The sequence below is a fragment of the Amblyomma maculatum genome, chromosome 9, assembly GCF_055883805.1.
Source record: "Amblyomma maculatum isolate TAMU_Amacu chromosome 9, ASM5588380v1, whole genome shotgun sequence".
Classification (NCBI taxonomy): Eukaryota; Metazoa; Arthropoda; class Arachnida; order Ixodida; family Ixodidae; genus Amblyomma; species Amblyomma maculatum.
This window is the reverse complement of record NC_139352.1, coordinates 18,443,590-18,460,330: the sequence shown is the minus strand read 5'-3', so window position 1 is coordinate 18,460,330 and position 16,741 is coordinate 18,443,590. Positions and strand designations below refer to the sequence as shown.

The window sequence follows — 16,741 nt, the reverse complement described above, 5'->3', positions numbered from 1 at the left end:
AAGCCCATTTCGAAGACAGAGGACAACATGCAGAAGCAAAGCTGAGTGTTACCAATTCACTCAGTAGGCAGGATGTCGCTGAGTTATATCACACACAAAAAGGCCTTGAGTATTTGGCAGATGTTTTGAAAAAGACTTGCAGTTAGGGTACCGGGTATAGGTTCAATATGCGCATCTGTAATAGAAAATTCCCCTAAATAACACACACTAACAACTTCGCATGTCGTCAACGCGTTGAGACCTCTACTGCAATGGAAGACTCAATTCTTCAGTGGTGAAAGAAAAAGTGTGCTCCGACCCTATTGTCCCACGGCACTACCAGGAAGAGATGACGCGGAGTACAGCGGGATTCATAAGCGGCAATAGCCGTCAGCACACTCATGTAATTGAGAACAAATATAAGAGCATTCTTTGATGGAGATCAAAAGTAACACCGACCAAGCTGCTTCTATGTTTCGGTATCTTTCGCTTTCTGATTTTCTCATTCTTTGGTAGTTGTTTCCTTGTAATGTTAACTTTGTTGCTGCTAGCTTCTAATATGTTTGTTAACAGGCCCAGAAAGCTTGTGTCTTCTAGTCGCAACGCGAAACGCACTTCTGCTACCTCTACCACTGCAGCAACACGAAGTGCTAGCAATATTTATGGTAAGATATAACGGGCCTATTGAAACAGAGGATGGGGCAAACGCAGCCTTTTCTTAGTTGTATACCAATGCGCTAAGGTTGCACGCACGCACACACACACACACACACACGCACACACACGCACACACACACACACACACGCACGCACGCACGCACGCACACACACACACACACACACACACACACACACACACACACACACACACACACACACACACACACACACACACACACACACACACACACACACACACACACACACACACACACACACACACACACACACACACACACACACACACACACACACACACACACACACACACACACACACACACACACACGCACACAGACTTTCAATTAACGCCATGAAAAATTCACCTACGCTAACTGTACCTAAACGCACTTAAACGAACACGAAATTTGATATTTATTTATTCATTTACGTTACCCCTAAAGGCCCTCTTGATATTTATTTATTCATTTACGTTACCCCTGAAGGCCCTCCTAAGGAGTGTAATAGAAAGCTGGTACAGAGACAATCAAATGATATTGATAATAACGACGCATAATTGCAATGTCTGGATTACTACGTAAACAATATAGGCAGTCAGTAAGAAGCAAAATGTTGTTTTCTTAGCTTCAGGTCCTAAACGCTTATTGTCAGCCTCCCAAATCTTTAACTGGCGTGAATGACGGTCCCTATTTTTGTTATTTTGAGCGTTGCACGGGAGTTAACCTGCATAAAGTCCAAGTATAAGCAAAGCCTCACCAAGTCGTTGCTTAATATCAAGCTTCAGGCAAGTTTTATTCGCCCTAAGGCGCCGGAGAACTGAAAAGGTGGCCGTCACGCATGCAAGTTACATATTTGGGCGACTGTATTCCTTAGAAACAGCTGCAGTGCCGGCACCGCCTAAGAAGGATGCAGTGTATTAGCAGGCATTTAAAGTTGTCACAGGGATAATCGTTATACCTCCTCAATAGCTGCAAAAAACCTCACGCCCAGGTTTCAGTGATTCGAATTCTCTATAAGTTCTTCACGCAAAAACTTACGCGATCAAGCTCTCTATACACATCTGAGAGGGCAACTAAAGCAACTTGCAAAAAAAAACAACAACAAAAAAAAAACAGACTCTCTATTACACATACACCATACACATCACAAAAGTACTATATGCAGTCGGTGGCAGCAAACGTATTTTCATAGTCTGATCTGTATATATATGCGTTATCCAGAGAACAAGCACCTGCTCACCACGATCTAAGCGTGTGTCGCTCTTTTCATCAAAATTACGTTATTGTATAATGCGCGCAGTACATCGAAGCGGGTACTGCTCACATTTGGATAGTACTAAGTCACGTGTCATGGTCGTGTGCTGAAAAAATTGTCTAGGCATCAGTAATATATGCGTCATGCATGTCTAAAACTGTGTTTAAGACGTAAGGTTTCATAATGTATCGATATTACTCAACACAGCTGGCCAACTGAATTAGTTGCCACTCTTTCGGTTCTAATCAATTGGCACAAGTCTTTCCCCAGTTCCAAGCGCTCTTGCCAGGTCACATGCATAAGGTATCGCTCTTTTTTTCTCAAAATTCGAACTTAGGCTACCTGCCTAGAAGCACTTCCTCTTTTTTACTCCCCTTTGTTAAAGGTCGCACACCTCTAACACAAACTGGATTTTCCCAGCCTCATCTCGTCTGCTCTCTCCTTTCCCCCAGTGTACTCTTGTTTTCTTTGCGTTTTTGTTTACCGGCTTGTCAAGCACCTGCTTTTCTCTTTCATCGGCTTCTGGTTCCAAATGCTACTTTATTTTACCACCTTCCGAAGTTTCTTGTGAATGAATTTAACATGTTCATTTGTGTGGAGCCACCTGAAAGCCCTCCCCATGAGATTCATTTTAGGTCTCAACTACATAAAGGTGGCGGACACATTTCCTTATTGAAACTCACGTGGCGCACACATTTCCTTATTGAAACTCACTTAAACACTTTCCACAGCACCTACCATTACTGGTGCTAAACACATGTTTACGACGAAATTAGGAATACCACCACATTTACGGTCGATTGTATGGGAGGGTACTGTTTGGGGCCCTGTTTTCCCCTGAAGCAAGGCGGGATCAAACGTTGAAGAAGCAAAGCACTTCTTGCCGCTCAGAGACGACGCAAAGAAACGAAACTCGAGTTTTTAGAAACCTATGATAATCTGGGAATCAGTGAAAAAGGCAAGACATGTATAGCAATACTTGAGTAAGGCTACAATACAAAGAGATGCCCCAACAAAAGCATGCGAATACATGATCGCAACCACATTTGAAAGGAACGCAAATTGCTCAAAGGGCAGCAAGGCTGTTTTTAAGGCTAGTTTTGAAAGTGTACTTATTTCGGCGAAATCTGAAGTGTGAAAAATACAGGGGCATGAGAGAGACACAGGACAAAGTCACAGGACCCTCCCGAAATGATAGTGTTCAAAAGGCACTGTAGCATTGCGTCTACCGTAAGATCGCGTAATGCCCGTCTTCGAGACACGTGAGCCTTCGTGCATAGAACTACGCTACACGCAGGCAGATTATGCTAAATGCCCTCGATGTAGAGCTACAATTACACGAGCTTCAAGGGAGGTAACGTTCGAGACCGACAGGTAAAGTATGCCTATATTTTTTATTTTGTCGTAACATTAAAAACTGCGCTTAATCGGCTAAAAAATCAACATGTGAAATGCCACCACTAAATATATGGAACTTTGGACTCCGAACATAACATATTCGACCACGGGAACATCGTTTAATTGCGTTCGTTCCTCTAAAAATATAAAAACAATAATATACTCTAGGTTTTCGTATTTGAAGTTCTCAGAGGAGCTGTCGGCAGAGCGTTCAATGCGGGGCCACATGGGCTGCTTTTGGTATCACCTCCTAATATAGAGGAGAAGGAAGCTACAAAACTAAGCAGAAGTTCATCTTAACCGCATAATAAAGGCATGCAGTCTTAACCAGGTGCTCGAAACTCCCGTAAAGTCACCTAGTACTGCCTTAGAGCCTGAGAGTGCATTGACCGCGTTCAAAAACAACGCTCGGATCAGTTGTTGCAATTTTATCAAAAACGTTTTCAGATCGCAAAACGCAGACGTTAGGAAGAGAAACATGAAATATACGTCGCTATAAACGGCAGCTGCCCGTGTGCCGTCTATGTTCCCAATCGCATCCGACATTCAACGCCTTTGTCAACCGATCCACGGCGTATGCAGTTTTTAATTCAATAGACATATCTGCACTGACCTCATCCGTGCGCGTGGAAATAAGTATTAGTACTTTGGAAGTGTTCCAATGACTACGTGAACATGCTGAACATTGCACTTCAGCGCAGATTTGCATCTGGTGCTGCTGTTCAAATAAGCCCCGATTTGATGATTATTAGAACAAGAAGCCATGTAACGAGCGATAGCGTCTGATAAGGCAGAAAAGCTGCTCTCATTTTATGCCGGACACAATGCCTCAATCCTACAGAGACGGCTTTATGAAGACAATGCAACGAAGTTGTGCAATTCCTGTATGACCTACAGCTCTTAGTCATTGTCCCATCAAAAAGAGCAAAGAGTGTAGCACTAGCGACTAAGTTCAAGCGGTTATGGAAGTTGCTGCACTCGGACAACCTGTAGATATAAATGAAAGAATGAGGGCTATGATAAGAAGATAAAAGAAGTGGCCACAGGCTGTACGATGTCAGTGTGAGTGGGGTGAGCACAGCGATTTACGAGGATATAAAATCTTTATACAAGTCGAGAACCTCTCCATTCTCATAGAACCTCGGCAAGATCCGGAAAACAGAAGCACAACAATGGGTAAGACGCTTTGTTTTTATGAGAAAGAAGTTGGGCCTAAACTAGCACTATCTTATTTATGTACATCATTACCAGCATTTGGATATTAATCGCCATTTTATGATACTTCGTTGACGCTGAAACTAATATTTTGTGCAGTCATTAGGAGCACCTTCAAAAGGTTAGGCCGGTTTACCTTAGTTGGCCAAATGAGAAGTTTATTTGTTTTTCAAATTTCCATGCTTTTTCTGGGAATTTGAAGGAATAGCGCTTAGGTTTACAACCATTTTTTTTTTTACAAATAGGATTCAGGATACATTCATCAACCAGGCTATATCAAGCCCTGGTCACATAAAGTATGGCGTGTCAGAGAGATATGTACTTGGCCCCCCTGCAGGTTCTGCAATGTACTCCATACACGTACGTCATTTAACTTTTTGTACAAAGACAACGCGAAAGTATTTTGTTATAGAAGAGATTTAGATATACCAGAAATAGAAGCAAACATATTTTAACATATTTTCTCCAGTGGCTTCAAATAAATTAGCTTCAACTGAATATGGAGATAACTATGTGCATTGTTCCTCGCTTCAAGAAGAAGCATACTGAAAGAGAAGTTTTAATCCGATTCCAGAGTGACACACTTGAACAAGTATGTGCTGACAAATTCTATAGTGCTTTGTTCAAGAGAGCTAAACTTGAACTCTTCATGTGGACAACATCCGAGCAGAGATCTCGCGGCCTATAGGACTCATTTCTAAACTCTAGAAACATTTCCCTCCTTGGTTGAAAAAACAGTCGTATTACGCACTTTTCTATTTTCGAATCCACCATCTCCTCAGCTTCTGTCAACAACTATCAAAAATAATCGTAGAAAACTTACACATCCTAAAAATAAAACACTGTGTTTCATTGAGAACGCGCCTTTTCGGTGCTACTTCGTTGTATTTGCTCATAACCACGGAGTACTAACTGGATTTAATATTATGAAGCGCAGATTAGCGTTAATCATTTTTGAACAAATTAAATCTGACTCTGCTGTTTTCCCAGGAAATGCGTTCAAAGAACGTCAAAGAGCGGAACGAAATTTTCAAGAAAATACGCACACGAACTATGGCAATATATATTCGTGACTCCAAATGGGAACAATAACGGTTCACCTTGAAAATCACAATTCACCGTGGTCGAGGAGCGTTCTTCGATATAAGTTTCTAAATGGTTGTTTTGTTTATTTGTTGTCGCTTCAAGACATGTACTTGGAGCTCTACTGCACAATTTACTCCTCACATTATTAATGGTTGTTTTGTTTATTTGTTGTCGCTTCAAGACATGTACTTGGAGCTCTACTGCACAATTTACTCCTCACATTATTTCTTTTATTCTACTTCTTTTCTTTGTCCAGATGTGGTAGTTTTACAAACTTTGATGGGATATAATTTGATGGGATTACTTTTCACTTTTTCACATCTCTTGTCTTGACTCCCGCTCGTTTTTTGTCCTTGTCTTCTTTGCGCTACGTGTTCCCAAAATGCGAATGCACCAACTCGCCCAATTTAGCATTCTTGTGCGTTAAAATGGACTCTGTGAGGAGCTCTTGCCGCGCTACACAGGCTTTTACTGTGTTTTACGGCCAATCACTTCCGTGACCTATCCCCCTTGCATCCACACCGACAGTTCGATATGACACGTACCGAAATCGTTCATGTCACTCGCATGAAGCCGTACCATTCCAGCTGTAGTTCCCCGACGTAGTACGCGCCGGAACTGTGCTTTTCGGGGCGGGGTAATGTTACGTAGATGCCATTAAAGAGGACGACAATGGGCAACAGAGAGAGAGACCACGAAGCTGAAGCAGCAGTTGGTGCTTGCCATAACACTTATGCCTGTCATCAGCTGTGTTTTCCTGAACTAACCTTCTGCCACGTATCAATATATATATAAGGTTAAATGAGTCATCTGATCCTCCGCTGCTTTCCACCAAAAGAAGATATTTTGGCGAAAAAGCCAACTAATCGTGTTGTTTACCTGTAGACGTGAAACTTCATTACCAGTGGATACAGAGAAGCGTTCCGAATGGCCGCCCCCCCCCCCCCCCCCCCCCCCCCCCCCCGCTTAAACAACGGCCACTATGTATGGGCAGCGGCGGTGTTTTCAGCCAGTTGGAGGAGCTTGATCTGTGTCCTCGGGTCAGGGCTGAGCATTAGAGCTTCCCAGTGACCAGGGTCGCGTATGAAGTGGCTCGCAGGTAGGGACTGTGGGCAGTTCCAGATCACATGGTTTAGATATGTTTTGATATCACAATTCCTGCATTTGGCTGAATAAAATCCTTCCGAATATAGGCTGCATAATCCAGGATTTGGATAATTGTTCGCTTGAAGTTTACTCCATTCTTTGCCTTGGCATTTGGAGAAAGTTTTGTCTGCAACAAGAGTTATGATCTGGAAAGCTTGTAATGCTGCAGAATTTCTCTGTAAGACGAAAACCTGTCCCTGCCGGAGTATACAGCAGGTGGGCTGCATGACCCTGCTCGGCGGGACAGTCCTTTGTCTGGGAAAAATTTCAACAATGCCACTGGCACTTTATGTCGTCCCGCATTCGTACCAGCGCCTCTATGCAATTTCCGCAGAGTTACACATAAAAAAATACTGCTTAACCACACACTGGATCTGCTGATCCCTATAAATCTTGTCTGAGTGTTCAGCTTAGCGTAGGTGAGTATGTCATTTTATGTGTCATAAGTTTTATCCAGGCGTGCCATGAGAATCACTAGCGTTCTAACGATACTGGCGTGCAAACTTTTATCGCAGGAACTTCACGTCCTTCAGTCCTCTTTGTCCTCTTCGGTGGTGTCTTGGCATTGGCAGCTGCTCAAGTCAACCCATGCCCCGCACCTGAATCTCTGAGGTCTTGCACGTGCGACAACACTGGAATCAACTGCATGAAAGCCAAGAGCACAGCAGATCTTGTGAAGGCCTTCAGTGGAAAAGAGAAGACGATCCACAAGGCTCTGTGGATCCAGAACCGTGCCATCACGAAGATAGAAAACAACACGTTCGGCGACTACGCCTTCGCCAAGGTGTACGTCGATCTGAACAGAAAACTGACCTCATTCCCGCTCTCATGCTTGGACAAGTCTTCAGAATATTTGGACGAGTTGAGCCTCTACGGAAACGGGCTCAGCAGCCTCACCAGCATCGACTACAGATGGTAAAAAAATTAATTTAGTCTTGCTCGATCATTCTGCACAAACATAAATAAGCGGCAAGTAATATAACGTTTAAAGAGAGGCAGGGAGTCGCTTGTCGGTTCTAAAGCAAGCAGAGCAATCTGCCGACTGAAATGGAGGATTCGAAGCAGAATTAAAATATCTTAGGTCGTTTTTCGGTTTTGTGTAATGGAAACAACTTGAAACGAATTGCAATATAAAAGCGCAACTATATGTGAATCAATTAGCAAATATTCGGAGGTGAACATCAAGAAATTAATGGCTGAAGAAGTAAGCATTATAGACGGTGCTTTCCGGCGGACAACAATTTAGTACAAATTGCATATTGATAAAAATCAAACATGGTGCATACGAGCCTAGAAACTAAAATGAGCGAATAATTAAACAAATATGCGCTACCAATAGGATCATGCATATCATGCATATTCCTTGCACTTGTGCCAAAGTAAGGTGGCGAGATATTTTCTAGTAAGGTTGAAAGTTGGGCGAGTTGAATCTGGTTCATTTTGAAGGTGGCGCGAAAAACAAGGACCAAAGGGTAGAAGGACGCAACACGAGATATTTTCTCTTTACGATGGCTATTTGTAAGTGCTTGAATGCAGCGTTTTCAGGTCTTATCGCATGTGACGGTGGAAAGAAATTAGCGGAACTCGGTGTCGATAACAGTGGTTGTTTTTGTGCGAAAAGAAGAGACAGAAAAAGAGCACAAATGTTTTTTTCTGAAAAGAAACATAAATGCGCATCAAGTTTGAACAGGATTAGCATAGTAGCTCAATTTGAATATGAATGAAATGCCCGTTAAGTGTGACCATGGCTCGTTCAGAGCGGTGGTGTTGGGTGAATCACCGACCGCAGGATGCAAGTCTATTTCTCAAAAGAAAACATTGTGCTTTCGAAGAAGATGTCCATCCCGCAGACATCACCGCTTTCTGCTTTATGTTCGTGTATTCACTGTGGTAAAGGAGGGATACTAATTATCGCTTTCCTGCACTTGCATTCAACACGCATATATATTTTTGTCCGAAAGGCCTCTGGTAATATCGATGATATTGATACGTGGCAAGGCACGAAGGTTAGTCGATGATGACACTGCACACAAAACACAGAAGCACATCAGCGTCAACCTTATTCTAGCATCAATCGTTGCTACCACTTTGTCTTCTTCTGTGTCACTGTTGCTGATCGTTGTCTTCTTCAACGTCCAGCGATGCAGGGCATATATGTCACAATATTATAAAACGGCATTTTTTTCTTTCTGTGCGATCGAAAACAAATATACACTGCCATGCACAGTTCAGGATTGATGCTCTCAGTATTGCGGGTGTGTAGATTTCCTTCAGTTGGACTTGAAATTTGACAAGGTGCGATTTTAAAACTGGGCGTGGAAATAAATTTCAAGCATTACATGCGTGTCGCGAGGCTCAAAATTGCGGTACCAATGTCGCGTGACTTTATCAGTGGCTACCCAACGTGATAGCGCAATGTTTTCGCCAGATAATACTAAGATTTATTCACCTTTGTACAGGCTCCCTCGCTTCAAGAGGCTGCGCACTTTGAATCTTGCGAACAACAATCTGAGCTACGTGCCCGTGGGGGCATTCAGCAACCCGTCTCTCCAGACGCTGAGCCTGAACAAAAACCCGATCACCAACATCGGCGCGTACGCTTTCAAGAACCTGCCCAGCCTGAGGACCTTGGAGCTTCGCTTGATCCGCGCCAAAGTCCTCGGTGCCTACTCTTTGGCTATCCCTAAACACCACCCGGAACTTGAGGTCAGTAACCAATTGAAATACAGTATAATGATAGAGTTGGGGGCCTCGCAAGGACAGGTTCTATTAGTTTGATGTGAAGCGAATGAAATGCATATTATGGGGCGAAATTATTCGGGATAATGCGTAGTACAGTTGGCTTCTTTCTCGAGCCTTGATGTTTTGGTGAGTACAGCACTTATTTATTATGCGAGAAAAGCTTCCCTTGAAAGGGGCAGGGCTTAATCATTTGGGTATGCTACTTGCGTGCTGATGCTGGGCTGTTGTTCAAACTACTGCAAGGTGACCTACAGCTTTCTAATCGCTACAAACTTCTCGCGACCAAACGCGTGGTTTCTATGGGTTGAAACGCCTGTGAAATACACTACTTCATGAACATAAAGCACGCCAGTGATGACAGTGTACGCATCGCTATTAACTTTGACATACGCTGCTAAATCTATTCATCCCCACTGCGTTATCCGAAACTGTGTCAGCCGCGGACATAGCAAGTAGCCACGCAACTGGCCATTCGCCACAGTTAGGACTATTATATCATGCATCCTGGTGTAGGCATCGACTCGTATAGTTACAGAAAATAATCGTATAGGCGTTATTTGACAGATGCATGCTTGGCCCAAACAGAAACGCATAAACGCTGACAATGAGCTACAAACGTGCTCACTTCTGGCGTCATGCAATGTGTATTTCTACAGCATACCTCTTTATTTCGAAACACGTGCCCTGAAGTTGACTACCGTCAAAAACTCATAAAAATATGCGCACCAATCACGCGTATGTGTTCGTTGTATCCAAAGTTTGTACTATGTGGACATCACATTTTATAGCCGAATATACACAAACTGACAAAAGTAAATTCTATTTCTTAAAAACACTGGGATATAAGCTTCTGTTTCTTAAAAGCAGACCCTGTCCTGGTTATTTCGAAGCTCTTCAACACGGTAAAGTTCTCAGAGATGTCCTTCATTCCAAAAATTTACTTTAGCAACAGGCCAAATCTGATCGTAGTTCCAGCGTTCAGGCCAGTGGACGGTCGGACTCACTAATCGGATCCCTGGCGAGGACTTTGCATACAGTGGCTTTTTCAGAGCGCGTGTCTGCGATATCGGCGTCCGTGTCAACGAAGGCTTCCCACGCGATATCCGACATGTTGTGCATAAACGACGTCTTGTCACATATGCATATGCGACTTAGTGGGTTTCCGAAAGCAGCATCTATCGCTCTCGCGTTTGGGACGAGACAAAGTCTGTGCAGTGCACGGAATCAAACGAATAAGCTACAATATTTACTGACAGTACGCAGGCGCAGCATCAGTGGTGGAGATCACGCATAAGTCAACCCACTGCCAATAATGACAGTTGAATTAAGGCATAGCCCACTGTGCTTGTTCAATACGATTCTGCGGAGTTGGTAAGGGTTATGGATAATTTCGACAACTACGATATGGCATACTAATTGTAACTGTGCGACGTCACTGCTGAGCACCCCCCGCACCTCCACCAAGTTGTTACGATGAAATAAGAAGGGGTGTTTATTTACAGTGCTGATGTAGCGGAACAAGATGAAGCCTACTAGCGCCCCGAAAACCAACGCTTCTTCCTCCTCTTCTGTCACACCATCACCATCCTTCATCGTCGTCATTAGCGTACGACAATATCTTCGAGCTGTTTTTCATGGTCTTATATGCTTCTCCATATCTAGCTGAGTGTGTTTTGCTTTCTTTGTCCTGGCTATATGAAATGACAGCACTGCTGCAATTGTAACCTGCAGATCCGTCTGCAAGCTGGCCAGGTGGAGACCATCGAAGAGAATGCCTTTGAGGGAACTGCACCTCTAGCGGTCAATCTGAAGTTCAACAACCTTGTGGAGTTCAGCGAGCCCGTCTTCCAACCGCTGATCACAGCCATGGCTTCGAACGCCCGAAAGAACAATATGCTAGGCGATGCAAGGATCCTTACAAAAGGTAAGCAAGTGCGAACCGTTGGGTTTACACAGGAAAGTAAGTGTGCCTAAGAGTACTTTATCGCATCGCACCTTGGCCTTGGAATGCCAAGATGCGATAAAGCACTCTTCCGCGGTATGTGAGCGTAAAAGTAGCCATGCACCTTTCTTACTTTTTATAATTAGGGCACCCTCATTTTCGGGTTATTACATAAGGGGTAAATATAATACGCCTCATCTCACTTGATAAAAAGCACCCAATAAAAAGTGCTGCCTGTTTGTCGTAACACGAGATTTTTTCCATAACGTTGTGTTGCTGATTTGTCGTTTTGCTTTCGTTCTAATGCTATTACATGACGTAGTACTGAAGAGAAATCACTTGTTACAAAAGTGTATTAGCGAAAATGTTACGAAAAGTTTTGTTTCACGACATAAAATCTTTATTGTGATATTCGGATGAGAAGGCATCCTCCTTAGCCATGCACAGAACTACGCTGGTTGCACACACTCAGAAGTTCCTTCCTAGAGAGTTATCAATCTTGGGATTTTCGAAATTTCAGTATTTGCAAATCATTATTTGATAGCACGGGGACAAAAACGTGCCTTGCACACCACGTTCGACCAATTTGGTTTCTCGTAAAACGCGTTCTTTCTACGTCCTTGCAATCATCAGCGTATTAAGCTAAGTATAGGAAGTAGAAAATATGAACTGTATAGTTTGGTCTTGCTAAAGTACATTGTTAGGGCACATTATGATAAGAAGATACTTACGGAAATATTTGTCTTGTAAGGTGCAAAAATATATTGTCTCTTCTGAAAGACCACTAGAAAGACGACGGATAAATCTCTCATTACCACGCAAATACGCAATCTTCAAAGCATACACCTAAATACACTTCTTACGCCTGCCCGATCGGTTCTCCACCGCATCAGGTATTCTTCCGCATGCCGAAATTGTCCTGAACTCAATGCTAACTTAAAATACTGTATGTTTTCCTGCCCTTTCTAATTCTGTCACCTTGCTTTCAACACCCTTCTTCCCCAACATGGCGAGCTTGGTTAGCCTCTGACCAGCTGAAAGACCAGTTGGTCTTGGTAACCCGGCCCAAGACGTTGTCGATGCTTAATACTGCATTTCATTAAAGTTTTTTCCTCCTCCTCTTCCGCTGGTTCAAATTGTCACCTCTCAACGGTATAACAACCTAGCATTTGTTAGGAGGACTGCAGTAGTGACGACGGGATGGATGAACATTATAAATAACTAAAAAAAGATTATTACCGCACAATTCTGCTACTGCACACCAGCCAAGCTTTCTGAATTGTTTGTACAATGTACGAATTTAGTCCAGTCTTACGGTTCTATAAATATCGCCTGAGATTTTAGAGAAGGTTAGATTTAATAAGTAACTCGCAACATATATGAAAACTTTGTTAGAATCACACCACTGTTAGTGATGTATTGCTCCGTTAAGAAAACAAATATGTATCAACGTTGGAATCAGCGACTGAAAGGTTGTGATGAGTCATATCTGTTACCTGGGAAAAGGCATTGTATTGCAAAACTGCTCATTAAACAGGACTTACTAGATGTGCACTGGATTTGTGTGGCTGCAAATTTATTTGATTTCATTGCTCTCTGGCGCGTAGGTAAATAGATTTTACTGAGCGGAGCGCAAAAAAAAAAAGCAGGCAGCATTGTTTGATGGCTGTTAATCGTAGGTGGTTTTTAGTGTGATATAAGCGGGAGTTAGTGCAGCGAAGACGTTTACTGGACGCCAAAAGCTCGCGCTAAATGGCCGCACCCCTGCCACTGCTTATGCGCAGAGTGCGCCCGGTAAACCGATATGCGTCCAGGCTAGTCCTTCTTCGCTACCCTAAATGTCTGGGCTATTTTGAGGTTTTGTTTCTAGAGGGCATGTGAATGTTGCTTGCATTGCGACTACGGCTATAGCTTATAACAAACAAACAAACAAACAAACAAACAAACAAACAAACAAACAAACAAACAAACACTACTTCACTCTGGAAAGATATTATAAGGACGATTAAGATACTCCTTGGTGCCAAGTTTCAGCGCCGCTATTTAGGCGTTTTTGTTCTATCACTGAGGCAAATATTTTAAGCGATCCTTGCATGTGTGTATGTGCAGTTACAAGCACACTTTTTATTTTCTTACGAGTCAAGAGAATTTCGTAAAAGGAAAAAGGAACCACGAGCGAGCGGTGTAGTGCTCGTCGCTCTTCGTTCTCTTCTTTTGAGAAATTAATTTTGGATCATGACTCGCACGCCCAGTTGCATCGGCAACGGCATGAACGGCGACGCGACACAACCGCCGACCGGGCGCATTTGAACTGAAGTTAGTGAAAAAGAAGTAAAAGAAAATGCGCTATAAAGCCGAAATTTTTGTAAAATGTATCTTCAGTACGGCAGTGTATGTTCCCGAGAGATGGTTCTCTTTGCCACCCCAGTTCACCGCATGATGTGCTATTCTCCTTTTGCTCTCGAACACCATCACGTGTGCGCGCAAGTGTTTCTACGCAACAACATTATCTGGGCTATTTCGATTAACATTCGCGGCCGTCGACCCTCTACACAAGTAAATGTTTTGCAAATAGGAAGAAACGCTCTTTGGTTGCGAGCTCACGAAGGTTCAGAGCACGTGGGCATGATGACTGTCTATGAATGCGCCTTTCAGAGGTGTACTGAAAATAGGGTTGTAGTGTGTTCCCCACTGTCAAGCGAGGAAGTGGCCATGATAGCGTAGGCGGGCCACATTCAGGCCCGAACCACCCAAAATATGTCTTGAAGCAGCGTTCTTTTAATTGAACCTGCTCGCCACCAAACGTTCCTCGATTACTGTATAATTAGGTTACTTTATGGAACTTGCCTTTTCACTTGCCTTCAATCCCCTGAGGCTAACTGCAGCTCTCCTGTAACGTAGGCGTTGGCGGAGCCGACTTTCGCCCAAAACACAGAAAACTAGATGTAGCGTTACAATTAACAGCTCTATTTTATCTTTGCCACAAGGTACGAACAGGTCTTCGTTGCCTAGAGATCATTCTACTCAGCAGATTTCGCTTCCTTGAGTGTTCCTTCAATACACGGAGATACATTTGAAGAAATCTGTGTTTTTCAGGTAACCAGTTCAGCTGCGCCGGTTGTGAATTTTCCTGGCTGACCACGCTCAAGAACAAACCGGATGTTATGCTTATGCTCATTGATTTCCGATGCCGCGACCGGACAGCAGTATGGAACATCACCAACGCTCGACTCGGCTGTCTATACAAGCCACGCCCATGACGAACCCTGGAACTGTTGTCGAAAAGTGTACCTGAGAGATTAAATAATTTTGCGTCAAAGCTGCCTGCGCTGGTCTGTCGAGCCCCGTTAAACTGAAGCAGAGAAAGGCACAAACGGTGGAGTTTTCGAATAAGTCTGTGCCTGTAGTATATATACTACATTTTGTTCGCTTAAGTAGTTCAGCATTGCTTCAAAGGTACGAAGTAGAGTTCTACGATAGACGAGTGAAGGCTGGACATAGGGAGAGAGCCTTGACCATCCGTTTTGTGAACAGTCGCTGCAATTGTGACGTTTACGCTGTTGCAATAACATTGATTGAATAGGCAGTCTTTCAAAAGTAGAAAGCATGAAGGATGCTCTTCTTGGCCACGCTTTGTGCACGTTGACATCCCCAGTGCTGCAAACTTGTTTTAGGTGAGAGGTATGGTCCTCACACGTACGGCAGCGCCACCACATGGCTTGTGCCCTATTTATTAGGAAGGTTATATGTCTCAAATGATTTCTACTGCATGCTGATCCTTCTGAGGGTGCACTTTGAATCTTTGAGGTGGTAATGCATTCCCAGTGATTGTTGCAGAAAGTGAATGTTCATCGAGGAAGTTCGTTGGAGGTAAACACACATTCCGTCATGGGTACTGCTCGTCAAATGCATTACAAAATAAAAGCAAGCAGGATGCGGTGCACCTTTGTCAGTTTCCTAGCGTTCACAAGCTCGAAACGCTCTTAGCTCCCGTTATCAGAGCGCCGGGGTGACCTTTGCGCCTCGAAAAGGAATTGAAGACTGAAGCAAACCTAAACGAACATTGGGGAGCATATATATAGCACAATTATATTATATAGTGCAGCAAAGTTCGTTCATATTGTTCACTAAAGTTATAACTCACGTTCGCACGTGCTACGCCGCTGCTGAAGCAGTTTATGAGTGAATAATGTCGTCTTATACAGTGTGTAGCGCAATCGTTGCTCCGCAAGCACAGGCTGCTTAGATCTTCGAAGCGTCGGATTAAAAGTATGCGTGTCACAGCGAGCTCTCTGCCAAATCGAGTGCTGAAACAAAAACATTTCTCTAATGTGCCCTAGTATGTCGTAGCTATTTGGCATACAGGTATGACAGGCATGTGAGGGAGAACTTGTTCATGCAGACGTGTGCTAATAGCGGAAACAGCATTGCAATAAACTTGCTGAAAGTTCGTACACAGTGAAGCAGAGGACAGCAGAGGAGGTCAAGTGGATGCAGCTAGCACAGAACCGGGTTAAGTGGAGAAATATGGGAGAGGCCTTCGCCCTGCAGTGGGTATAATCAGGCTGATGATGATGATGATGATGATGATGAAGCAGAGGAAGATAGCAAACGAATATGTAAAGACATGTGCAGCTTACGCAAAACAATTTCAAAGGCCTCGGCGGCTGCGTTTCGATGGAGCCAAAACGAAGTGGCGTCCGTGTGCTGTGCGATGTCAGCGCACGTTAAAGATCCCCAGGTGGTCGAAATTACTCCGTAGCCCTCCACTACGACCCCCTTTCTCTCTATCCACTTTCACTCCCACCTTCATCCCTTCCCTTACGGCGCGGTTCAGGTGTCCACAGAGCAAGTGTGATAGATACTGCGCCTTTCCCTTCCTATGAACCAACCAACCAACCAAGGCTTTCGATTGACGTTCAGGGTGACATCTGGGCTGCCGACCTCAACGGCATATCCATGGAGGAGGAGAGGCACCGCTCGGAAAAAGCTATAGAGCCGCGGGCTAAGTTCACGTTCCAACTGGCTACACTGAGGCGGCGGTACGGCGCCCCTTGTGGAACACTGTTGTTGCTGTGGCTGTAGGAAGAAGGAAAAGAAAATGCACGGGCCTTCTACTGGCTCTGTAGCTGGGCCACCTCCGCTGCCTCGTGCGGACAGAAAAAGAAAGTAGAGAAGAAAGAAAAAAAAAGAAGAGGGAGAGAAATACTGCAATAGCCGTCGTCTACCACCTAAGCGGTGGCGGATGCAATGACGGCCTACAACAAATAAAAATTCGGTGGCTGGCTAGCGCCCACC

The 16,741-nt window shown here is 43.9% G+C and overlaps 1 protein-coding gene across 1 annotated transcript; it reads left to right on the top strand.

The window, feature by feature from the left end:
* Positions 1 to 4,367: 4,367 nt before the first annotated feature.
* On the top strand, positions 4,368 to 14,762 carry LOC146178486 (oplophorus-luciferin 2-monooxygenase non-catalytic subunit-like). Its single transcript, XM_084578306.1, has 5 exons — positions 4,368 to 4,488; positions 7,275 to 7,674; positions 9,219 to 9,465; positions 11,233 to 11,425; positions 14,540 to 14,762. The coding sequence occupies exons 1-5, from the start codon at positions 4,485 to 4,487 to the stop codon at positions 14,701 to 14,703; spliced, it is 1,008 nt and encodes a 335-aa protein (XP_084434432.1). The 5' UTR covers positions 4,368 to 4,484; the 3' UTR covers positions 14,704 to 14,762.
* The last annotated feature ends 1,979 nt before the right edge of the window (positions 14,763 to 16,741 follow it).

Excerpts from the sequence above, each read along its gene's own strand:
- LOC146178486 (XM_084578306.1), top strand. Across the intron at positions 7,675-9,218 it reads ACCAGCATCGACTACAGATG|GCTCCCTCGCTTCAAGAGGC; the intron begins GTAAAAAAATTA and ends ACCTTTGTACAG. Across the intron at positions 9,466-11,232 it reads AACACCACCCGGAACTTGAG|ATCCGTCTGCAAGCTGGCCA; the intron begins GTCAGTAACCAA and ends TGTAACCTGCAG.